This window comes from Arvicanthis niloticus, chromosome 5 (genome assembly GCF_011762505.2).
Source record: "Arvicanthis niloticus isolate mArvNil1 chromosome 5, mArvNil1.pat.X, whole genome shotgun sequence".
In the NCBI taxonomy this organism is placed as follows: domain Eukaryota; kingdom Metazoa; phylum Chordata; class Mammalia; order Rodentia; family Muridae; genus Arvicanthis; species Arvicanthis niloticus.
In genome coordinates, this window is record NC_047662.1 from 590815 (window position 1) to 615412 (window position 24598).

Here is a 24598-nt window from a genome sequence, read left to right on the forward strand (position 1 = left end):
TGAGTTCCAGGACAGCCAGGGCTACACAGGAAAACCCTGTCTCGAAAAACAAAAACAAAAACAAAAACAAAAAACAAAATAAAACAAAACAAACCCCCACAAATTCAGCATTGTAAAAGTGTGTCCTAAGAACTGTCTCTCTTCAAATAATGTCAGCAACAGGTTTTGCCTCACTTGAGTAATGATGTTCATTAGGAGATAAGGGTGTGTTGTCTACTTGGCTCATATTTAGAGTTATGGTGTAAGTCTTTTTTTTTTTTTTTTTTTTAAGAAATAACCTAACATCTCAAAGGATTCATGTGCATCAGGAATTATAGATGAGGGTTTTTTTGTTTTGTTTTGTTTTTGTTTTTCAAGACAGGGTTTCTCTGGCTGTCCTGGAACTCACTCTGTAGACCAGGCTGGCCTCGAACTCAGAGATCCGCCTGCCTCTGCCTCCCAAGTGCTGGGATTAAAGGCGTGCGCCACCACCGCCCAGCCTCCCTGGTTTTTTTGTTTGTTTGTTTGTTTGTTTTGTTTTTTTTTTTTTTAAGACAAAGTTTCTCTATACATCCCTGTCTGTTCTGGAACTTGCTCTGTAGACCAGGCTGGCCTCAAATTCATAGAGATCCACCTACATCTGCCTCCCAAGTGCTGGGATGAAAGGTGTGCACCACCTTTGCCCCACTTTTCCCTCATTTAAAAAAGTCTCTCCATTGTCATAACAGACTCCTAGATATTTTGTTACATGTTTTATGAGGTATTGTTCTGTATGGTCAATATTGACTCTGTTCCTCAAATACCTTCAGGTGGCCCTTGGGAAACCTTACGTTGGACCCTGCATCTTTTGGGAGGATACTTTCAGATTTAGTTTGAATTTAAATGAAATTTGCTAACATAAAATTGGCCATTTCATGGGCTAGAGAGATGGTGCTTAAGAACACTCACTGCACTTGTAGAGAATCTGAGTCCAGTCAGTCCACAACCACCTGTAACTCCAGTGTGGGGTGATCTGACACCTCTGTTTCTAGAGGTACATGCACACATGTGAAAATGTGCACAGACATAAACACCTAAACGTAACTAAAAAACATTAAATCATTTAAAGGCCTGGGGATGTGGCTCAGTTGGTACAGTGTTCATCCAGCATGAAGTCCTGGGATTGAGTCCCAGCCCTGTAAACTAGGCACAGTACATATTTCCATGATCCCAGACCTTGGAAGATGGAGGGAGTTTAATCCTTAGTTACATGGAGAGTATATTTGTACACCACATGTGTGTAGTGCCCAGAGAGGTCCAAAGAGAGTGTTGGATCCCATGGAACTGGAATCATAGGTGGTGGCTAGCCCTAGTGTGGGTCCTGGAAACCAAACTGGGGACCTCTGGAAGAGCAGCTACTACTCTTAACAGCTGAACCATTTCTCCAGCTTCCCATCTAAATATTTTCTTTTCTGTCTAGGAGCCACTTCTCCATCCCCAAACATTTCAATTCCTTTTTTCTATAGCTATAAATGAAGTTTCTAGCTCACAATATTTGAGGAGCCACATCCATGGCCATAACTTCCATCCCACTAGGAATGCACAGGTTTTTGTAACTGTGGGCCTTTCTACACCCACCCCAAATAATGACATGGAGAAGATATTTATTTATAAGCTTTTAAGCTTATAGATAGACATTGTTTCCCACTAACTTGTAACTCAATTATCCCTTTTATACCAATCCAAGTTATGCCACGTAGCTGGTTAGTTACTACTCCTTCCTGGCCTGCTTTTCCCTTGGCCTCTCTGTATCTATCTGGCTGTCTATATCTCCCATGCCTGACTCCTCAGAGTTCCTCTCTCTGTCCATGAGTCCCTCCTTATTATTCTGCCTTTTGCTATAGGCTTTTTATTTTAACCAATTAGCAGTCCTAACTTAGGAAGGCAAGGAGGTCAGAGACACATCTTCACACAGTGTAAAAAAACATCACTCCATCATCTCTCCTTTTTCCATAAGCAGGACCCAGCAGAGGCTGACTCTCTGACTTTATATGGAGGAGCCACTGCTAGGAGAACACTAATGGCCCTACCAATAGTGTTAGTGACCTAAAGGTTGTTTGGGTAGAACAGTGATCTATGGACAAAAGAAAAAATTTCAGCACCAGAACAGCTAGTCCAAGAGTGGCTGGAGGTTCAACATATAGAAAAGTCCAACAGCCCTTGGAATTCTCCTGTGTTTATCATTAAAAAGAAAATGGAGGGTGTTGACAAATCTGAGAGCATTCAATAAAATCATTCAGCCAATGAGTTCTTTATACCTGGACTCCCATTGCCTTCATTGTTACAGAAGGCATGGCCTATAATAGTAATTGATTTAAAAGACTGCTTTTTAAAAAACTATACAAGAACAAGATAAAGATCTGTTTTCACTATGCCCACAAAGAATGTTAAATAGTCCTATCTTAGGCCAATATCTTTCCTCAATCTATAATTTACCACTATATGGATGATATCTTGCTGACTGATTCAGATGGAGATACCATAGAAAACATGTTTGATTTAGTAAAGAGACTTTTGCCTTGTTGGGGATTATAATTTGCTCCTGAAAAAAAATACAAAGAAGAGATTCTATTAATTATCTAGGATATAAGATAAATCTGCACAAAATCCAGTCACAAAAGATACAAATCAAAAGAGACCAATTAAGGACTCTTAGGGGCTGAAGAGAGATGGGTCAGCAGTTAAGAGCACTGACTGCTCTTCCAGAGGTCCTGAGTTCAATTCCCAATAACCACATGGTGGCTCACAACCATTTCTAATGGGATCTGATGTTTTGGTGTGTCTGAAGACAGCATACTCATATACATAAAGTTTTTAAAAATCTTTAAATGCCATAGTCTATTGATCTCTGAGATTTCTGAAGAGCATTTATCTATTTGCAGTATATTCAGTTAGGCAAACATTGATTGTTTCTAGCTATATACTACCTGTTCAACTTTGAAAACTGCTACAGGATACTAAATAAACCTTATTTCTGTAATTAAACAAGAACCTATCATGATACAAGTTTGATTGATTGACTACCAATTTTCATTTTTAATTATCCTAAATAGTTGGCAGTGGCAGCTTTCAAAGACTAGAACTTCACATTATATTTTTAAATGAGTTGCATAGGTATACTACCTTAAACAAGAATTGAAACTATGTATGTACATATATGTTGTGTTGTAGCCAATTATAATCTTAAATTTACCTCAATATACAGTAATCTTTCTTTCTTTCTTTCTTTCTTTCTTTCTTTCTTTCTTTCTTTCTTTCTTTCTTTTTTGTTTTTTTGTTGTTGTTGTTTTTTGTTTTTTCGAGACAGGGTTTCTCTGTATAGCCCTGGCTGTCCTGGAACTCACTCTGTAGACCAGGCTGGCCTCGAACTCAGAAATCCGCCTGCCTCTGCCTCCCAAGTGCTGGGATTAAAGGCGTGCGCCGCTGCCACCACCATCTGGCAATATACAGTAATCTATACCAGTAAAACTATTTGGTTTGTTGATGTTCTTTAGTTTAAGGGTAGAGTCAGTAATCTTCCCTTTTATCCTCTCATTCCTGGATCTCCCTTTCTCTTCATCCCTTCTCCCTACTTTTTCTCTAATAACACTAGATAGGAGAGAAAGAAAGATCAAGGAATGAAAAAGAAATCCCTGAATCTAACCTCTCTTATTTTGTTTCCTCCCTGACCAAGACCATTAACAACTGTAACCAATCCCCTTTAAATGTTAACAAGTATCCATCACTCACTGAAGAACCAAAATCACACACACCACCTCTTGGCATCATTCTCTTTTGGGGTCCCTAAGATAATTGAGATGTTGCTCAAGTCTTAAGAAAGTTTGCTGTAGCACTTGCTGTCCAGTCTCTGCTGGGAAAGTTCAGGGCTTAACTGAAGTCCTGACTGGAACAGTCTGTGAAGCTGGACAAATTGGGGTAACCTGGGGTCAACAGCTTTCTTTGAAGCTGCTCTGGAAGCAAGTTTTGATGAAACAGCTGAAGTCAAACAGGATGCTGGAATAAATATGTCTCAGCATCCTCAAGGGTGGGCTGCTTGTCTGGTTTTACGCTGTGAACACAAAAGCCTTTATAGGTAATACACATTTCTGCATTAACATACGTATAGAATGTACAATGTGCACAATCTAGCTAAAGATAATTCTCTGCTCTCTGTTTAAGCACCTGTCTTTCTTATAAGATGGTTTAGATTGTATAACCAAACCACAATACAAATTTCCATCTATGCCATAATAAGTCTTGAGGATTCTGTAGCCAACGAGATTTATTGGCTATGCATTGCTGAAGTTCTGACTGCAAACATTTTCCTGTCTCAGCCAGTCTCAGAGCTGTTGCCATGTAGAGGGATCAGCATATACTTTAATGTTTTTGTTTTTTTCATCTTAATTTCGTTCTGTTTACAGCCAAGATCTCCAGGGTCTCCCCATGTCAAATCTGATATGTTGAAGAGCCAGCCTCTGCTGTGTCTAGTTTATGGACAACGTAGACAGTCCATGACTGTTTTTTACAATTTGTTTATTTACGGGTTGGTTTTGTTGTTGTTGTTGTTTTGTTGCTTTGAGCATGTGATTCCTTTTTCTTTTTAATTTTATTTAATCTTTTTTTGACAATCCAGATTTTATCCCCATCTTGGTCCACCCTCTGATCGTTCCATTATCTCATATACTTCTCTCTCCTCCCCCATCTCCTCAAGTATGTCCCCATCCCCCACCTCCCACCCTACCAGACCTCCCCATTCCCTGGGGCCTCCAGTCTCTTGAGGGTTAGGTGCATCTTCTCTGACTGAACCCAGACCTAGCAGTCCTCTGCTGTATATGTGTTGGGGGGTCTCACTCATATCAGCTGGTGTATGCTGTCTGGTTGGTGGTCCAGTGTCTGAGAGATCTCAGGGGTCCAGGCCAGTTGAGACTGCTGTTCCTTCTACAGGGTCATCCTCCTCTTCAGCTTCTTCCAGCCCTTCCCTAATTTAACCTACAGGAGTCAGCAGCTTCTGTCCATTGGTTGGGTGTAAATATCTGCACCTGACTTAGCTAAAGAGATGGATCAGCAGTTAAGAGCACTGACTGCTCTTCCAGAGGTCCTGAGTTCAGTTCCCAGCAACCACATGGTGGCTCACAACCATCTGTAATGGGATCCAGATGCCCTTTTGTGGTGTGTCTGAAGACAGCTACAGTGTACCCTTGTATATATTTTTAATGTAGTAGTGCTCTGTCTGCATGTACACTGCATATCAGTAGAGGGCATCAGATCCCTTTATAGCTAGCCGAGCCACCATGTGGTTGCTGGGAATTGAACTGAGGACTGCTGGAAGAGAGCCAGTGTTCTGTGCTTTCTCACCAACTGATGCCCACTGAGCCATCTTATCAACCCCCATGAGTATTCTTCTAAGGACTGTCTCTGTTTTTCATCTTTCTTTTTCTTGAAAAACCTGTTTCTCTGGGAAGACACGGAAAGCCAGTATGATTAAAAAGGGTTACCAGCATGGCCATACCCATAATTGGTATTGTGACCATTTCAATTAAGTAATTTATTTCTTTTTTGTTTATCTTTCTCTTTTGTTTCTATCTTTAAGCCATTAGAAATGGCATTATTTACAGTCCAAAATCTGTGTTGTTGTTTTTAATCTTATTTCTTACTCCCTTTTATTTTGTTCATTTTAAATTATTTTTACCTAACTATGTTTTCACATCCAGTCTTTTTCTATTGTTAGCATTTAAACATTTTACCTGATTCAAAGTTTGGCTGTGTTTGAATGTTTTCTTCTTCTCTGTCTGGCTTCTGCTACTTATTATGCTGTCGTTAGCCTTCCAGTCACAGGGAGAATCATTTCTGCCTTCTGCCTGTAACCAGGAGTTGCATCTCCCCAGATCCACCTCTCACCCACTCTGGGAAATTGTTCTCTTACCCAAGAGGTGGCTCCTCAAGCCAGCAGGTGTCTGGCCAGCACAGGTCATACTGTAAGCATGAGCCTACTGATTTATTATTTATTTTATGTATACGAGTACACTGTAGCTCTCTTCAGACACACCACAAGAAGGCATTGGATCCCATTACAGATAATTGTGAGCCACCATGTGGTTGTTGGGAATTGAACTCAGGACCTCTGGAAGTCAGTGCTCTTAACCTCTGAGACATCTCTCCAGAGCTGCCCTTCCCTCATCTTATGTCTGTCTTCTCTTAATTTTGGGGCAAATCTTCCACACCTGTATTTCCCAGGATTTTTTTCTATCTCTGCCAGATGTCCCATCTCCTATTTCCTAAGACTAATTGGCCATAAGCTTTTTTATTGACAGGTGATGCTTACAAAAGATTCTCCCTACAATAAAGGTCTCTGTGTCATTATTCAGGAACAAGAGGGGGCATAGAAAAGCTCTTACTTTTGGTAGACTGTGTGAAGATGTGTGTGTCCTTCCTTGCCTGCTTGAGGCACCTTCTGATTGGTTAAAAATGAAAAGCCAGAGCCCAACAGGGAAGGAACATAATATGAGGGTTTAAGGAATTTGGTTCAAAGCAGGGGCTATGTGTTTAGCACTGAGTTTTACCTTCCTAGTTTATAGGAAACAACTTCCTGGCCTGAGTTTTCAAACCTGCAAAGAAAACAGGTAGCAGAATTGAGAAGTTCACAGTCAGCCCACAAGGAATAGGAGAGCCTGGCAGACCCAGTAGAATAAACACACATTCACACATGCATTGTTCCCAGGCCATTATTAGAAGACTCATTTCAGCCAAAGAAAAGTAACCAAGAAGAAAGATGGTGTGAACTCCAGGAACCAAAACATGAGAATTCGGAACTTAAGGACAGTAGAGAAAAACTTCCTACCAAATACCTGTGTGGTCTAGGTTGGAACACAGGAGTAGAGGGTTCTTTAAGGCCTGCAGTAATCATGAAAAACTACTAGTTTTGGACAATGTTACAGAGAAGAGAAGATTTTGGAACATTTGGAAACTAGCCACCTCAGAACAGCAAAGGGCTAGGCATATAAACATAGTAGAAAGCAGGCCGGATGGTGGTTGCATAAGCCTTCAATCCTAGGACTTGGAAGATAGAGGCAGGTGGATCTGGTCTACAGCCAGGGCTACACAGAGAAGCCCGTCTGAAAAAAAAACAAACAAAACAACAACGAAAATACTAAAAAGCAGGCTAGAGGCGTGGCTCGTTTGTTAGATTGCTTGCCTATCACACATGAAGCTCTAGGTTCCATCCCTAATGTTAGCTATGGATGTGCATTTTCAAAAAGTTCTTCCATTTTGGCTCAATGGAGACAAGTTTTCCAGAATTACAGTAATTAGCATTTCAGAAATGAAGTCTCACTTCTTGTCACTGCCTCCCAGCAGATCCGTTCCCTGATAAGGGCTGCTCAAAAGAGATGTTTGCTGCTCTCTCTCTCTCTCTCTCTCTCTCTCTCTCTCTCTCTCTCTCTTTCTCTCCCTCTCTCTCTCTCTGTTTTTCTCTGTGTAGCCCTGGCTGTTCTGGAACTCACTCTGTAGATCAGGCTGCCCTTGAACTCATTGAGATCCAACTGCCTCTGATTTCCAAGTGCTGGGACTAAGGGTGTGCGCCACCACCTGGCCACACTCTTTCACTCACTAATCATCCATCATTCTTTTGTCACTCCTAGCAACAACCAGGGCCCAAAAGAAAACATTTCAACCTCTTTCCCTGCCCACTCCACAGACTTCCTCAGCAGGATTTCCCACCAAAATAAAAGCCTTGTACTGTATTAATCTTTTCATTTTCTCTCTTCTCAATGTCATTTCACCTAGCACAACATAAAAACAGTTTGGTTAGACCCAACACATTGGTGCTTGCCTTTAACTAAACAATCAAAGGCAGGTGAATCTTTGTGAGTTCTAGACTAGCCTAGGCTACATGAGAATGTCAGGCCAGCCAGGGCCATTTAGTGAAGACCCCATCACAAAAACCAACTAATCTACCAACCACCCACCCACTCAAACAAACTAGAAACCTGTTGACACATCCAAGGAGCTAGGAGGGGTGACTTATGCCCTTAACCCCAGCACTTGAAAGGCTGAAACTGTAGGATTGCAGAGCTACAGTGTTGGAGGTCAACCTAGGCAAAAGATGTTCTCTCAAAACAAAAATGGCCAGTGAAATGATTTAGCAGGCAAAGACGCTTACATGAGCCTCTGACTTTACATGAGGGTTATGGCACCGGTGTTCCCACCTCCCAACCCCCACCAATAAATAAATGTAAAGAAAAGAACAACGGAAAAACTAAGACTGTTGGAATGGACTGGGCACACCCGTGGTGGTAGTGTGTAGCAGGTAGCAGTGGAATATACCTGAACAGCAAGCTGGGTGAAGAGACAATTAGAATACGTGTGGAGGTAACTTGCACATGGGGGCAAAGCTTGTGAGGAGAGTTGTTGGAGAACTAAGTTGTTATGGTCTGAGGAATTTCACAGAACTGTCTGAGATATGTAAATCAAGGTAGTATACTGTTTATAAATGCAAAGGCCTGGATGACTGCTGTTTATCTTTATGCCTGTAGGACTAAAATCAGTAGATGTGTAGGGGGTTGTTCAGTCGACCCCAGTTGATCCCTACCCTGCCCCAGATCCACAACAGGAAAACCAAAAAAACCAAAAAAACAAAAAACAACAACAACAAAAAAATTGGCGCAACTCTGATTTTAAAACAAATTAAGCCGTGCTGGGTGTGGTGGTGCCTGCTTTTAATTTTTATCACTCAGGAGGCAGAGGTCGGTGGAGCTCGAGGTCAGCCAGGTCAACATAGTGAGTTCCAGGCCATATTGCTATATTTGCTACATGTTGCTACATTTGCTACATGTTGCTACATAGGGAAACCTTATTTCAAAAAGAAAACAAAAAAACAAAACAAAAAAAAAAACAAAAAAACGAGGCCAAAAGAATTACTTTGAATGCATTTTCGCTTCATCTCTGGAAACCCCACCCATTTCAGGCAAGACGTCACCCGAAACTTCTGTCTCCATGGCAATAGAGCGCGTCCTGGGAACTTGTACTGCGCAGGAGACACGTGCCGCGCTGGCTCCGCCCAGACGCACTTCCGGGAGCGACTTTGCACCCATCACCTCTCAACCTTCACTCTCCGTTCCGAGGATACCGGGTCGCAGGCATTCCCAGTTTCTTCTTTAGAGAAACAGTTTCCGCTGGCTAGACATATCGCGGCCTTTTGCTACCAGACCAGACAAGTACGTCATGCTCAGGGTCCCTTGGTAGCTATATGCCCCGCCCCCTGACCCTAAGCATATTGCGTCACGCGCAGGGCCTCCTGGGAGTTGTCTGCCCCGCCTCCGGGCTGGCTCTGCAAACTACAGCTCCCGGCAGTCTGTGCGGCGGCCCGCGACTGTAATCGGGGGGCCGTGGTGGGGCTCCCTGGTGGGCTAGCGCAGGAGTGGCGGCCTTGCTAAGCACTGTTGGGGGGCGGAGGACGGCGGGCTTCAGCTGGCGCCTCGGTGGCGAGCCGAGGATCCACTGTCAGCCTCTGCGCTGCTCAGGGCCAGGTTTTCTTGGGCCGAACGAACGCAGAAACTCCTGGCAAGTGGGGGGCCGGGCCGGGCGTCCTCCAAGCGCCGGGGGCGGTGGCACAGGGCCTAGGGGGCCTGATCATCCTGACTGGGCTGCGGTTTTGTCGGCCGACCTCGGCCCTTCAGAGCGACGGGGTTTGGTCCTTCCCTTCTGGACCCAGCTCGTGCCCGTTGCGCGTTCTCGGTGCGTGGGGGTGATGCAGCGTGTCCCAGCCACCAGACCCATGGGAGCTTTTTAAGGCGACCAGCGGCCTCTGTCCCTTCTCAGCACCCCTGGCCATAGGGTTGGATCTCCTGGGGATTTCAGAGAGGAAGGTCTGCACGGCGGAGGCCAGTCCCAAGTCTCCAAGCATCAGGGATCCTGCCCGATTCTCAAGGCGGGTGGGGGACACTGGACCTCAAGACAGGTGAGCACTTGACAGTTTGGGTTTGGTTTGTTTCCGTTGAGGATGCCGTCTGATGTTATGTCAGGGTTTATGTTTCTGTCTAAAGTGCTTGAGTGGACCGGGCAGTGAGAAATCTTCCATTCTGCCTCCTCTGGCTTCAGAACCAATGAGAAAAGCAGAGATGCCAGGAAGGCTCCTAATGAGCTAGTGGGCTTGGGGATAGAGCAAGGTTGGCCACTTACAGAAGGTCTCCTGGCTACACATTCCACTCTGGCCTGTTGCTTCTGATGCAACAAGTATCTGAATGTCATTATCCCACCCAAGGTCAGCGCTAGGCAGGGTGGTGAACCCCAAGCTACAGTGTACCTAGAGTTCCCAGCTAGAAGACCAAGATTAGCAGCCATGATACCCCTAAACCTTAATGATGGCCCCCAGCAGATGTCTTGATGCAGAGAAGATCTATCTGGTTTCCTGGCCTCTGTCTTAGGTTGACATTCTTGTTTGATTCTACTGGCATCTAGGACATCCACCTGCCTAGTAGGGACCTCTGATGAACCATTTTGTTACACATTTTTCAATTATTGTCTCAGACACCACCAGAGGTATAGGGAGATAAACCTGAGTCCTGAATCCTCTCTGTGTCATATAGTTTTATTCATCTGAATAAAGGCAATCTGATAACTTTTATACTATAACATGACTTAATTATTGTGGCTGTTTGGGGATTCCCAATAAAATATTCATATAATAAGGGGCAGCATCCCCCTACACTGTCCTGATAATTCTGACCTATTAAATGTCCTGGCATGGTGTCCCACAAATGCTTTTTTTTTTTTTTTTTAAGATGTATTTATTTATTTTATGTGTGATTTCACTATATTGCTCTCTTCAGACACACCAGAAGAGGGCATCAGATCCCATTACAAATGACTGTGAGCCACTGTCTGTGAAGAGCAGTCAGTAATTTTAACTGCTGAGCCATCTCTCCAGACCCCCACAAATACTTTTAATCCCAACACTTGAAAGGTTTTTAGTCTATATAGTAAGATCCAGGCTAATGAGGGCCACATTAAAAAAAAAAGAAGAAGAAGAAGAAGAAGAAAGTTTGTTTCTTAAAGGAAGGAACCCTGGTAGCAATAGCAGTCAGATTGGTCACTGTCTGGTTATGGTAGTAAATACTTTGTGTAAACCTGCCTCTAAAATGATCTTTCCCCAGCCTGGCTCTGTTGGCAATGGCTGCTAGTTTCTCACAGGAAGTTTTGGTGGCTGAGCAAATCTGTGGCCCAGGAACTAGCAACTAAATGCCTGGGATGCTGACTAGAGGCTTCTTTGTGTCCTAAGGTGAGTTTTTGTTGTTTGTTTGCTTGTCTGTTTTTTGTTTTTCCTAGCTTTTCAATACATGATTTCTTTGTACAGTCTTGGCTGTCCTGGAACTCTGAAGTAACTCTGTAGACTCGGCTGGCCTTGAATTCACTGCCTACTGCTGCCTTCTGAGTGCTGGGATTAAAGGCATAATGGCCTAAGGAAAGTTCTACTTCTGCTGAAGCACATTTGTCAAGCAAATCCTCATTCTTTAACATATCCCACCATAATTGTAAATATCTATAGCAACAGCTCCAGGAGTGTTTGGATACTGCCCAGGGACATGGCCCTGTCTGATGACAGAGCCCAGTATTTCTGGCAAAGGGAAAAGTCAGTTAACTCTGTAGGTGAATTTCCTACAGAGATGGTGGTACACATAACACTTTGTGTTTTTCAGCCTCCTGAAGTATAATGTATATCAAGGTTTAGTGACATTTAATGTGGATTTGAAAGTAACATTGTTTGTACACCTAGTTGTAGCTCTTAGATTGTTCTGGAGCTATACTGGGCAGAGCTCCAGGACAATGCATTCAGACCCCAGGTTCTCTTTACACACTCAGGACCAAGGTTTCTGTAAAGCTGCTGCTGTCTTTGGGAGCTTTGTCAGGTTTCAGCACACATGGAGCACACAGTACCATCCTCTGTCAAGAGCCTTGTCAATTAGGGCATGAAGATGGAAGGGAAGAGGCAGAGGCTTCTGACTCAGTGGGAAGGGCTAGCTTTTGTAGTTGTTAGGAGATTGTGGCCCATATATTAGTCCAGGTCCTCTAGAGGAACACAAGGAACACAACTGAATATGTGTGTGTGTGTGTGTGTGTGTGTGTGTTTTCTTGAGACAGAGTTTCTCTATAACAGCCCAGGCTGTCCTGGAACTGACTTTGTAGAGCAAGCTGTTCTCAAACTCATCAAACTCACAGAGAAGCACCTGCCTCTGCCCCTTGAGTGCTGGGATTAAAGGTGTGTGTCACCGCAGCCACCATGAAAGGAAATACTAGAGTAGCTTACAAACTGTGATCTAGCTAGTCCCAGAATCCAGTAGTTGTTCTATCTAAAAGGATGGATGTCTCAGCTGGCATTCAGTGTATGTTACAAAGAAGTAGTCCCTAACACCAGTGAGTTGTTAGTGAAGGCATGCAGGCAAGAGCAAAATTTTCTTTCCCTGTTCTTTATATAGGCTACCACCAGAAGGTGAGGGCCATATCAAAGGTGGATCTTCCCATCTCAATGATCCAAATTAAAGGTGGGTCTTCCCACTTCAAATGATTTGATTAAGAATAATGCCTCACAGGCGTATCCAGCTGCTTGGGTTTTAATAAGTTCCAATGCAGTCAAGATGTTGACCAAGAATAGCTATTCCAGCAGAGATGGTCAGAAAGGGGCAGTAGAACTAAGATCCTTTGAAGATGTGTGTATCCCAGAGGAATTGGGCTGTCCTTCTTCAAGACAGGCCTCTAGTCCTGCATTTTATCAGGAACTTCTCCCCCTAGGTACCCTGAGCATATATGCTCACCAGGGTTTGGAGATTGGCTAGCCTGGGCACAATGTACTGTTCAGACATGCAAGCTACTTCTTGGACGTGCCTAGAGGCTTGGCATAGAAGTGTCATGATTCTCTGGTTGGTGCTGTGTCCAGTATGCAAGGGACCATCTTCCCTCTTGGCCTTGTAGTGCTTGGTCGTCAGTTGCCAGGTAAGCTTAAGAGATGAGACCTCTATTCTGAAGTGGCCTCATGCCCCCCCCCCCCATCTCTGTTGATGATGAAGTTGACAGGTTCCTTCACTGTGGTCAAGGTCCTCATGCCATCCAAAGAGCAAGACCCTCCAGGTGAATGAAAACAAGAACTGAGTCCAAAATGGAGACCTTCCCCCAGTCTGCCTAAATCTCCTCTCTGCCTTCTTACTTTTCCTTCTGCTCTATCCACCATTCCACATACTCCTGGTGAACTTCTCTCAGATAGCAGCATCACAGGCCAAGGAATGAGATGCTAATGGCCAGTTGATAACACTGCAGAGACCAGGCATGGGGGCCTGGAGGGAGAGGAGAGGAAAAGCCACTGGTCTTCTAATAGTGTCATATCCATAATGAATGCCATATCCAGCTGCCTTGGAGTCCCAGGAGCCTGTCTCCCATCTGGTCGTGCAGTAACTATGTTCCCGGAGGCAGCAGGGAGGCATTGCCAGAGGCACAGCTCAGGTAGGATGTAGAGGGTCTACCTCCATCGGAAGCAGAGGAGAGATCCCAAAACCTCTAGGATACAGGTAGTGGGGAGGGGACCCAGGCTCTCAAGTTTAGTGCCACCAATGTTGGGTGCTTCTTGGTGTTTACCCATCCCAGTACTCTAGGGAAGACTGTTTGTGAGAGAAGGTGTATGCTGAATCTCTTGCCTGCTCCCCTACAGTTTTGGTAGGGCAACCTTAGACACAGAGATGCTGGCTGTGATCAGAAAGCCCTCGTGTGGTGTTCCTTATGGTTGTGTCTGGCTTTGCTGGGCTGCTGCCTAGGAACAGCCCTTGAGACTGGCAGTTCACTGGCCAAGGCTGAGGAGAGCTTTGTTTAACCAGACATGGTGGTCATGCAGGTGCTAGTCAGTGCAACAGGCTGGAGTGTCTGGTGGCCTTCCTGCTACCCCCCTGTGGAGTCATTGTTTGAGGCTTGGCCCTGGTCCTGTTCCTCTTAGACCTTGCTGGATACCCTTCACCTGAGCTCTGTGCCCTCTGCCCATTCTCCTGAAGGCAGGTTCACACATGAGCTATGCTTGTTATCATGTTTGAAGTCCACCCTACTCCATGTCTTATAAAAGTCTCAGCATCGAGTGGTTAGTGAGGCCATGAGCCTGTGGATAAGCTGTAACTGAGAAGCTGGTCTCAGAAGGAGAGGCATGCCTCACAGCTCTAGAGTGACCACAGGGTCTGTTGTTCCCACTGCCGTGCCTCTTCCTCCTCCTCCTGTTCCTTCCCCTCTTCTTCCTCCCTTCTTCCTCTTCCTCCTGCTCCTCCTATTCTTCCTCTTCCATTTCCCCTACCCCTTCCTTTTCCCTCACTATATTGCCCTGACCACATTTGAACTCGAGAGACTATTGCCCCAGCCTTTCAAGTGCAAGAATTACAAGTGCAAACCACAATGCATAGCTTTAACCTTTACTGCCTTTTATCATATTCCAGTGCTGGGCTGGGTCAGGGGGTTGGCTGTCAGGGTGTCCTCTTCTGTCAGAGCTACTAGTAGTTGAATGTGTCTGCCCACCTTTATTGAAGTCTGAGGTTCTCTTATAACAAGCCTTGCTCTGGCGAAACAGGTATGTTGGAGTGGGAACGAGGTTTTCTCAATATGTCTTCCCAACTATACTGAACTCTGGTGGCAGAAGGGAAGGTTAATGTGGGTCCAGTGGAAATTGGTAGCCTGGCAGGTAAGGCTGTCTCTGAAGAGCGGTGCCACCGCTGTGCCCACAGGCCACTGTCTCCTTCACCTCAATTGTATGTACAAGGAATGTTTCTGTGTAGAGGATGCTGGGAGTGGATGGAGATCCCTCGCTTAAGAGTGCCTGCTCTTTGGCGATCTCTATGGAGAGAATATGAACTCACAGCAAAGGCCTAGGAAACGGCAAGGCTGGGAGCTTTAAAGGCTGGGAAGGTATATTGAGTAGACCTCATCCCCACTCCAACATGCCTGTTTTAGTTAATTTCCCTCCAGGATATTTCTCAGTAGTACAGCCATGGCCATTACCAGGGAGAAGCAATGGAGTTGAGCCGACCAACTGAACTGTGCTCCTTGATGTCTGTTGTGTCTGTGCCACTCAAGGTGAGGCACTAGTGTCTGACTTGCAGTGAGCAAGCAGTGTTTGGGTGTATAGGTGAATGGGACCCTGGATCCCCTAAGTGCAGCAAGGAACTGCTCTGGCCACACCTATGTCAAGAGTTCTGTGACAGATAATGATCCTGAGCCTCCCCTGTCAGAATCTTTCAAATTCTTTTGTGTGCCTTGATGTTGGCACTTTGAAGGCTGAGACAGGATAGTGAGTTTGAGTTCAGTCTAGGAAAAACCTTGTACATGTTAAGACTTTATTTAAGACTAGTACAGAGACATATTTAAAGTTAGTACAATTAAGGCCACATAAATAACCTAAAGCTTGGGCATGGCTGGCCATGGTGCCCTGCACGTGCCTGCCCGCTTTTTAAACTTCTGTGTGTAGAGTCACTATAGTTGACACTCCTACCTCTAGCTCCTCCCCTTCCACATCTCTCATCTTTGTTCTGCTGCCCCACTTAGCAAGGTAGGTTTATATTCTCTTGGGCACTGAATACTCAGGGCCCAGTTCACCATAAGGACATGGGGCAGGTACTTCTGTAAGTGTACCACTTCTGCAGCTAGACCATGCTTCTCTAAAGACTGTCCCTAAAGTGTTGTATGACTTTCCTGCACTGTCTTTGAAATGTGGAGCAGAGGACCTTGTTCTGCCTATGAGCAGTGTCCTGGTAACAAAACGTTGCATGTGTAGTGTGTGTCCTGGAGTGCGTGTTTCTGTGTCTTGCCCACTTTCAGCCTTTCAGCCTTTTTCTTACAGACTGTGGAGCTCTCTGTGGATTTATACTGCGAGCCTCCTCAGCCTCCTCGATCACGTTGTTGCCTCTTCAGCTGCTTTTTAATAACCTATGGGAAAACAGCCCTTTAATTCAGACCCATGTATCAGTGAGCTGCACAGAAAAACAGTCTTTGCTTCTGAAAGATGGATGGTCATACAGTCTTTCACATGGGTGTCTACAATGTACATCTATTAGGTTTATTTTTTATTTATTTAATTTTTGGAGACAGGTTCTCAGTATATAGCCTTAGCTAATCTAAACTCACTGTATAGACCAGGCTGGTCTTGAACTCACAGAGAACCTCTTGCCTCTGCCTTCTGTTTTTTTTTGTTTGTTTTGTTTTGTTTTGTTTTGTTTTTGTTTTTCAAGACAGGGTTTCTCTGTGTAATCCTGGCTGTTCTGGACTCACTCTGTAGACCAGGCTGGCCTCAAACTCAGAAATCCACCTGCCTCTGCCTCCCAAGTGCTGGGATTAAAGGCATGCGCCACCACTGTCCGGTGCCTCTGCCTTCTGGGTGCTGGTTTAAAGTACGCACCTTCATGGCCAGCTCTAGTTTTAAAGGTACCTGTGCTGACTGAGCATCACAGGCAGACCTTTGAAAGCAGACACTAGCATGTGGCCACCGTACCAGGTTCAGTTCCTGGTTCCTTGGGCCTGCCCACTTACACTCTTTTTACCCTCAGTCTTTTCCTTTCAGGTCATTGTAGTGACTTCTAAGTGTGGAGGGCACTCTTGCATTTGGCTACTGCCCTTTTGTGTCCAACAGATTTGTTCTGCTTCCCCACCATTCTCTCTCCTGGCCCTCTCTGGTCCTGGTCTGTAGCCCATGCTCCTGCCTTTTCCAAGCCCCTGCTGTCCTTTCTTCCTTTGGCCCAGTTTTCTCTGTTCCTGACCCCCACTTTTCTCCCAGGTGGTCACCTCAACGTGTCCTGTGATTAACCTGGCCTCATGGTGTTCTGGCTTAGACTAAAGGTGCTCTCTGTTGCAGGTCTTTGAACACCCCCACCCAACCATGGACCTGGACCCCCATGCAGGTGTGCAGGTGGGCATGCGTGTGGTACGCGGAATGGACTGGAAATGGGGCCAGCAGGATGGAGGTGAGGGCGGTGTGGGCACCGTGGTGGAGCTTGGCCGCCATGGCAGCCCCTCGACCCCCGACCGTACAGTTGTCGTTCAGTGGGACCAGGGCACACGTACCAACTATCGAGCTGGCTACCAAGGTGCCCATGACCTGTTGCTCTATGACAACGCCCAAATCGGTGTGTGTTGATTCCCAGCTGTGGGTGGGGCTGGCCAGGTGACAGGAGACCAACATGTCCTCACTTACCCCATCCTACACCTAGGTATCCGCCACCCCAACATCATCTGTGACTGCTGCAAGAAACATGGGCTTCGTGGCATGCGTTGGAAGTGCCGTGTCTGCTTTGACTATGACCTCTGCACGCAGTGCTACATGCACAACAAGCATGACCTTACCCATGCCTTCGAGCGCTATGAGACATCGCACTCACGCCCGTGAGTTCCCTAAGCAATAGCCTGCCTCCCCTGGCCTTCTGACATCCAGCCAGGCTTTGACCTCTGGCTGAGTCACTTCCAAAAGTACCTAGCAAGCCCTCCCTGCATGATTTCCTTGAAGAATAGCCAGGGTCAGGTTATTGTAGAGCCCTGAGAATGTTACTCCCCCATTTCTCACTGAAGGCTTTTTCTAGGCATACTGTGAGGTGGATTCCATGGATGGGGTTTCCTCTGTCACTTCACCCTTAGAGACAGGCAAGCATAACTCGTTAGTATAGTGGCATACTGGAGCACTGAATGTGGTCTGAATGAAGCCACATGGATAGCAGGAGCAGTTGAAACATACATCATCCCCTGGTGTCACCAGGCTTGGCGGAGAGGCTTGTCACCAAGTAGCTCAAGCCCGTAGATACAGCTGTGAATGGCCCTGACCTGATGCAGAGAGATGAGGACAGGAGACAGGTCTTTGTTGGATTGACTTGGGCAGGCAGTCCGATACCATCTTTCATTTTCTGCACCGCCTTAATCTTTCCTATATGTGGAGAGAAGTGTAGTATAGGTCTCCTCTTCTGGTGAGCCTGGGGTCAGGGTAGGTGTCAGTTCTGGTGGCTAGATAATGTTTCATTTCTCTGCACCAGGCTCTGCCACTGCTGCCCCATAGGCAGCAGACATGACTGGACACATGGACTATGCTCCAATAGTCAACTCAGGTCTCTTTCCAGCCTGGTTTTGGTGAAAGTCTCTGAGCCCAGAGACACTGGATAGTTTGTTCCCTCTCCCAAAGTGGAGGTCTGCTGGGAAACCATTCAAGGGCAGTACTTTGGCCTGAGATCCAGAATACCTATGCTATAGACCCTGATGCCATTATGATAGACGGATAAGGTGGGTGGTGCAGAATCTGGCCATTACAGCTGTGTGGCTCAGACTTATTCTCTTACAGGGTTACGTTGAGTCCCCGACAGGGCCTCCCTCGAATCCCACTGAGGGGCATCTTTCAAGGAGCAAAAGTGGTACGAGGCCCTGACTGGGAATGGGGCTCACAAGATGGTGAGTGGTGGCTGGAGAGAGACAGGGAGGCGAAGCTAGCTACAGCTCAGCCTTAAGACACACTAAGCTTGTCGGTGTGCATACTGTCTTACCAGGAGGCGAAGGGAAGACAGGCCGTGTGGTGGATATCCGTGGCTGGGATGTGGAGACAGGCCGAAGTGTGGCCAGTGTCACATGGGCAGATGGAACCACCAATGTGTACCGAGTGGGCCACAAAGGCAAGGTGGATCTCAGATGTGTTGGTGAGGCAGCTGGCGGCTTTTACTACAAGGAGCACCTCCCGAAGCTTGGTATGGGGCTGCCTCTGACACCAGCTGCCCTCCTGCCCTGACTGTACCTGTGTCACCCTGGCATGTCCTGTTTGGGGTGGGCAGGTTGCTTCCTGAGGCCTAGACTGCTACCCCCCCCCCCCCCAGGCAAGCCAGCAGAGCTGCAACGCAGGGTGAGTGCTGATGGCCAGCCCTTCCAGCGTGGGGACAAGGTCAAGTGTCTGCTGGACACAGATGTCCTGAGGGACATGCAGGAAGGCCATGGTGGCTGGAACCCTAGGATGGCAGAGGTGAGCCACCTCTTCTGCTGACTCCCTAGGGTTCCCCTTCCCAAGTCCTTTGGACCCCTATCCCTCTTCCTGCCCCAAGCGTCCAGCCTGACCCAGCCATAGCCTCCGTGACCCGCCACAGTTTATCGGACAGATGGGCACCGTGCACCGCATCACAGACCGTGGGGACGTGCGTGTGCAGTTCAACCATGAGACCCGCTGGACCTTCCACCCTGGGGCTCTCACCAAGGTGCCTAGGGGGCTGGACTGAGCCCCACTTATTGCTTCTCTAATTTCCTCCATGTACCTGTTCAGTCTTGGGAGTGGTTAGGCAGGACTAGGTACCAGTCTCCCATGAGTGTGCAGACCTGAAGGAAGGGGAGAACCTGGTGGGTGGAAGTAAGACCAGAAGGGAACACAGGTGTGAGGGACACAGGAGAATAAAGTACAGATGTCTGAGACTAGAACCTGCGGGCCAGGGGCTCTGTCCTGAGAACAAAATATGGTAGACTAGACATGGGGTTGCTTGCCATACTGTCTTGAGATGCTGCTGCTTGCACCACAGAGACAGATGGAGTAGTCTGTAAGGAGACTGAAGTAGAGGCTTGCCAAAGGCATTGGAGACCAGGTTGAGTAGATTCTGTGAAAGCTCTGTGGAGATGGGACATGTGCCAGATGGGTGGGAACATCCAGTGTGAACCTAGAGGAAGATACTTTAGAGCAGGCTCATTCTGCACACGAGTGTGTGCATAAATCCCTACAGGAACCCCACACCCCAACTGGCCCTACCCTCCTTCCCAGCCTCTCACCCAACTCCACCCTCGTCTTCTTTCCTGGATCTGTACTGCATTTTCCATGCTGCCTTGTGTCTGGTCAGTGGATAGGGATCCTTACAACAGGTCTTCTTGACCTTCACACATCTCCAGAGCTGGACTTTGGTCTCTGCTTCTCAGACTGTTATCCCCTATGGCTCAGGCTGGCCATCCAGACCTGTTTTGGTCACCTGAGGCCCTTGAGCAGCCAGACCATTTGGTTGTATTTGAGGCAGGAATTGGGGCCAAGGTTAAGTCTTCTTGCCCTGTGGAGCAGGGTGTGCCCTCCTACATGACCCCGAGTAGACACAAGTAGCTGGAGGAACTCCCCTTATTGGCTTCTCTGTCGTCCAGCACAACAGCTTCTGGGTGGGTGATGTGGTCCGGGTCATCGATGACCTTGACACTGTGAAGCGACTGCAGGCTGGACATGGTGAATGGACTGACGACATGGCCCCTGTGAGTCTTAATGTCTGTTGTCAACACATTGACCCCACCCCCCACTGCTGTCTATGCCACCTCTGACCTGTTGTGACCCCACCTCTTCTTCTCAGGCCCTGGGCCGCGTGGGGAAAGTGGTGAAGGTGTTTGGAGATGGAAACTTGCGTGTGGCAGTTGGCGGTCAGCGATGGACCTTCAGCCCCTCCTGCCTGGTGGCCTACCGGCCCGAGGAAGATGCCAACCTGGATGTAGCTGAGCGTGCCAGAGAGAACAAAAGTGCGGCATCAGTCTCAGTGGCTGGTGGGAGGCAGGGCAGCCCCTGGCCAACACTTACCTCAACCCTGCCCCCAGGCTCACTGAGTGTGGCCCTGGACAAGCTTCGGACCCAGAAGAGTGACCCAGAGCACCCAGGGAGGCTGGTAGTAGAGGCTGCACTGGGAAATGTAGCCCGGGCTCTGGATCTACTGCGAAGGCATCCAGAGCAGGCAAGTTACCACCCTGCCCTTCCTATAACCGTCGGGGGGAGTACTCAAAGTTCATGTGTTGGCTTTCTTCACAGGTGGACACAAAGAACCAGGGCAGAACTGCCCTGCAGGTGGCTGCTTACCTGGGCCAGGTAGAGCTGGTACGGCTGCTGCTGCAGGCAAGAGCAAGTGTGGACCTGCCAGATGAGGAGGGCAACACTGCACTGCACTACACAGCCATGGGGTGAGGCCTGGGCAGGCTAGTGGGTCCTGTTGGGAATGAACTTTAGAGCCAGTGTGCAAATGGACTGTACCCAAACCCTCCCACTTCTTCCATTAGGAACCAGCCTGAGGCCACAAGGGTGCTCCTGAGTGCAGGATGTGGGGTAGATGCTCGGAATGGCACACGCAGCACAGCCCTCCATGTGGCTGTACAGAGGGGCTTCCTAGAGGTGGTAAAGATCCTGTGTGAACGTGGTTGTGATGTCAACTTGCCGGTAAGTGCCACTAACCAGCCCTAGGTCAAGGAACCAACTTGACCATGGAGAAAGGCACTGCTGTGTGACCACCCCCCTCTGTTGCAGGATGCCCATGCAGACACACCCCTACATTCTGCCATTTCTGCGGGTGCCGGTGCCAGCAGCATTGTTGAAGTCCTTACCGAGGTGCCTGGCATCGATGTCACTGCTACCAATAGCCAGGGCTTCACACTGCTGCACCACGCATCCCTCAAGGGCCATGTGCTGTGAGTGTGGGGGTTGGGCATACTGCTGTCATCCAGCCTTTTGACCTCTACCAGGCTCTCCTGATCCAGAGAACTTGGGGAAGTGCTTAGGGAAGCCTATGGACATACCTTCTTGTTCTTATAGAGCAGTTAGAAAGATTCTGGCAAGGGCACGGCAGCTGGTGGATGCCAAGAAGGAGGATGGCTTCACTGCACTCCATCTGGCAGCTCTCAACAACCACCGTGAAGTGGCCCAGGTCCTAATCCGAGAGGTAGGTACAGGGGTCCCAGGGCCACCCAAGTCCAGGAACCAGACCAAGTAGGATGTCAAAGCTGAGCCTGTGCTCACCCTTTCCCCTAGGGTCGCTGTGATGTGAATGTGCGAAACAGGAAGCTTCAATCCCCACTCCATCTGGCTGTGCAGCAGGCCCACCTGGGGCTGGTACCGCTGCTGGTGGACGCAGGCTGCAGTGTCAACACTGAGGATGAGGAGGGCGATACAGCCCTACATGTAGCACTACAGCGCCATCAGCTGTTGCCCCTGGTGGTTGACAGGGCTGGGGGAGACCCTGGGCCCTTGCAGCTGCTGTCAAGGGTGAGGAAGTATGGTGTGGTACTGGAGTGGAGGGTCTGGGTGATTTTTTTATTTCCCATTGTACTCCAGGGGACCAGGGTTTCTGGAGAGTAGGGCAGTTTGGAACCCTGAGTTTCAGGAGTCATCCTCTAATCCAGACCAACCTGGAAAAAGGCTGGGCCCATTTGGGATGAAGGGTCTCAGAGTTTCTGCACCTGCCCAGCAAAGGGCACCTTTGGGGCCTGCTTTTCCCACTCTTTCTTAGCCCAGACAACAGTACCATGTTCCAATTTCTGGAGTAGCCCAATGCCAGCAAAGGCTTTTTCAAGTCTTTCTGGGTTTCTACCCTTATCTGTATGTCCTGCCACTCAGCTACAGGCCTCAGGCCTCCCAGGCAGCACAGAGTTGACTGTAGGCGCTGCAGTGGCCTGCTTCCTGGCATTGGAGGGTGCTGACGTGAGCTACGCAAACCACCGAGGCCGGAGCCCACTGGACCTGGCTACAGAAGGCCGTGTGCTCAAGGCCTTGCAGGGCTGTGCCCAGCGCTTCAGGTGAGCCCATGATGGGGGCTGTGTAGGGGGGCAACCATTAAGGCCATCGATCTGGCCACCTTTCAAGCCCCCTCCTCCAACTGCAGGGAGCGACAGGCAGGTGGCGGTGGGGGTGTGCCCCCGGGCCCCCGGCATGTGCTGACTACTCCTAACACCGTGACGAACCTGCATGTGTCTGGCACAGCAGGGCCAGAGGCTGCCGAGTGCCTGGTGTGCTCGGAGCTGGCATTGCTAGTTCTGTTTTCACCGTGTCAGCACCGCACAGTGTGTGAGGGTGAGTTCGGGGTGTGGAGGACCAGGGTGGCCCAGCTGCCTAATCCAGCCCTACTAACAGTGCACTGCCCCTGGCAGAGTGCGCTCGAAGGATGAAGAAGTGTATCAGGTGCCAGGTGGTCATCAGCAAGAAGCTACGCCCAGGTGGGTAGGATTGGCATGCTCACCAGCCTGCACCTAATCTTCACACCTACTGTTGCTGATTCCCACTCACCTCATCCCACAGATGGTTCAGAGGTGGTAAATGCCATCCAGGTCCCCGGCCCACCTCGGCAACTGGTAGAGGAGCTACAGAGCCGCTACAGGCAGATGGAGGAGCGCATCACCTGCCCCATCTGCATCGACAACCACATCCGCCTAGTGTTCCAGTGCGGCCATGGAGCGTGCGCACCCTGTGGCGCTGCGCTTAACGCCTGCCCCATCTGCCGCCAGCCCATCCGTGACCGCATTCAGATCTTCGTGTGAGCGCACTCCACACGCCGTGGCTGATCCCAGACCCTCCTTCAAAACCCCTGTATTTTATAAAAAGATTATCGAACTTTGCTTCCTGTTCCTTGTCTAAGGGTGTTGGGCAGGCCCCAGAGATCCTCACCGCCTCCCGCCCCCTCCCGCCCGGCATGGCATCCGCATCCGGCTCCAGACTGCCTGTAGGTCAGGAACCTACTCTGGTTGAGATACAGCCCTCCATAAGTGCTCTGGCTGTGATTTGACACAAGAGGGCCCGGAACTCCAAAAGGCTTAGGGGGCCCACCCCACTTAGCGCTTCCCCCTTCCCTGACACTCCCTCCGCCTCTCTAGGGCAGGACTTGAACTGTGAAGGTTTTGGCCAAAGCAAGACGACTAGAGAGGGTCCTGGGTTGGAGGGAGTGGGTTGGGAGCAGCCAAGCTCTTTACAGTTGCTGGGCCAGAGGGAGGAAGCAAGTGAGGATCCACTTGTTGGAACAAATACTTAGTAAAGAAGGGAGTGGGCAGATGGCTGACCCCTTTCAAGAACTTCCAGCGCAGCCATTCTGGGCCGCAGGGCGCTCCAGCTGCTTGGCTCTGACTCTGCTGGCCGGTATATTGTTGCAGTCACCTAGGGTCCAAAGCCCGCACCAAAGACTGGAAGGGAGAAGATGTCTGGCTAGGAGCCCTTCCTCTCTCAACCCCGGCTCCTACGCCTGCTCTCACTGCCTCACCCACCCACAATCCGCTCCGTCCCGGTATCGCAGCTGTGCCAGGCATTATTTCGGTTGCCATGCTGCGTTCATTCAGTACCCACTTAGTACAGCTATCGGCCACCGAGTCTGGTTTTCAGACCTCGGACCATAGCTCCTGCCCCCTAGCCCTACCGCACCAGACCACCATACTCAGCTCCTGATTCAGTTCCCTTAACCCCCTCTCCTCCGAGGCTGGGCAGGAATTCCAGGTCCGAGTACCCTCCCCAAACTTCCTGCACTGGTCCAACGAGAGCACCCTCTGGTCAAAGCAGATGTCCTAAGGACTCCCACTGGTCTCCTCCGTGTCTTTCCTGAGGCACCTTTCCTACTGCAATCTCTCCCCTCTGCCCGCCCAGCCACCCTGCTCTCATTGCCACGTCCCCTTGCTCTGCGCTCCCTCCCCTCTGGCGGGTATGCTCCCTACACTCTCAGTCACTGCGGGCCAGAACCGAGGCTTCCCTTCCGATTTTCACTGTGGGGCCAGAGGGTTGGGGGGGGGGGGAGCTAAAGGCCATTCAGTTTGAACCAAGCGGGCGTGGGGAGCAATTGATGCTCTTACCCCAAATCTCAGCCTTGGCGACTCGTATTCT

The 24598-nt window shown here is 48.5% G+C and overlaps 1 protein-coding gene across 8 annotated transcripts; it reads left to right on the forward strand.

Moving 5' to 3' along the window:
• The first annotated feature begins 9053 nt into the window (after positions 1-9053).
• Mib2 (MIB E3 ubiquitin protein ligase 2) lies at positions 9054-23347 on the forward strand. 8 transcript variants are annotated; one of them, XM_076933571.1, is made up of 21 exons: positions 9054-9209; positions 9814-9952; positions 11148-11272; positions 16859-17129; positions 17214-17385; positions 18326-18432; positions 18528-18722; positions 18849-18991; positions 19113-19220; positions 20137-20241; positions 20337-20499; positions 20575-20708; positions 20783-20931; positions 21028-21184; positions 21272-21432; positions 21557-21683; positions 21773-22006; positions 22358-22536; positions 22623-22810; positions 22888-22953; positions 23036-23347. In XM_076933571.1, exons 4-21 carry the CDS (start codon positions 16883-16885, stop codon positions 23272-23274), a joined length of 2874 nt encoding a protein of 957 aa, XP_076789686.1. In that variant the 5' UTR covers positions 9054-9209; positions 9814-9952; positions 11148-11272; positions 16859-16882; the 3' UTR covers positions 23275-23347. The 8 variants fall into 8 exon arrangements, with proteins under 8 accessions (XP_076789686.1, XP_034357699.1, XP_034357697.1 ...); XM_034501806.2 differs by lacking the exon at positions 9054-9209 and adding an exon at positions 12781-12981 and having other exon boundaries at positions 9326-9952; XM_076933570.1 differs by lacking the exon at positions 9054-9209 and adding an exon at positions 9326-9729.
• Positions 23348-24598: the final 1251 nt, after the last annotated feature.

Bases quoted from the DNA above. Each gene is read 5' to 3' on its own strand.
- Mib2 (XM_076933571.1), top strand. From the start codon at position 16,883: ATGGACCTGGACCCCCATGCAGGTGTGCAGGTGGGCATGCGTGTGGTA. The intron at 20,709-20,782 runs GCAAGTTACCAC...CTTTCTTCACAG, and splicing joins TGCGAAGGCATCCAGAGCAG to GTGGACACAAAGAACCAGGG. The intron at 21,185-21,271 runs GTAAGTGCCACT...CCTCTGTTGCAG, and splicing joins GTTGTGATGTCAACTTGCCG to GATGCCCATGCAGACACACC.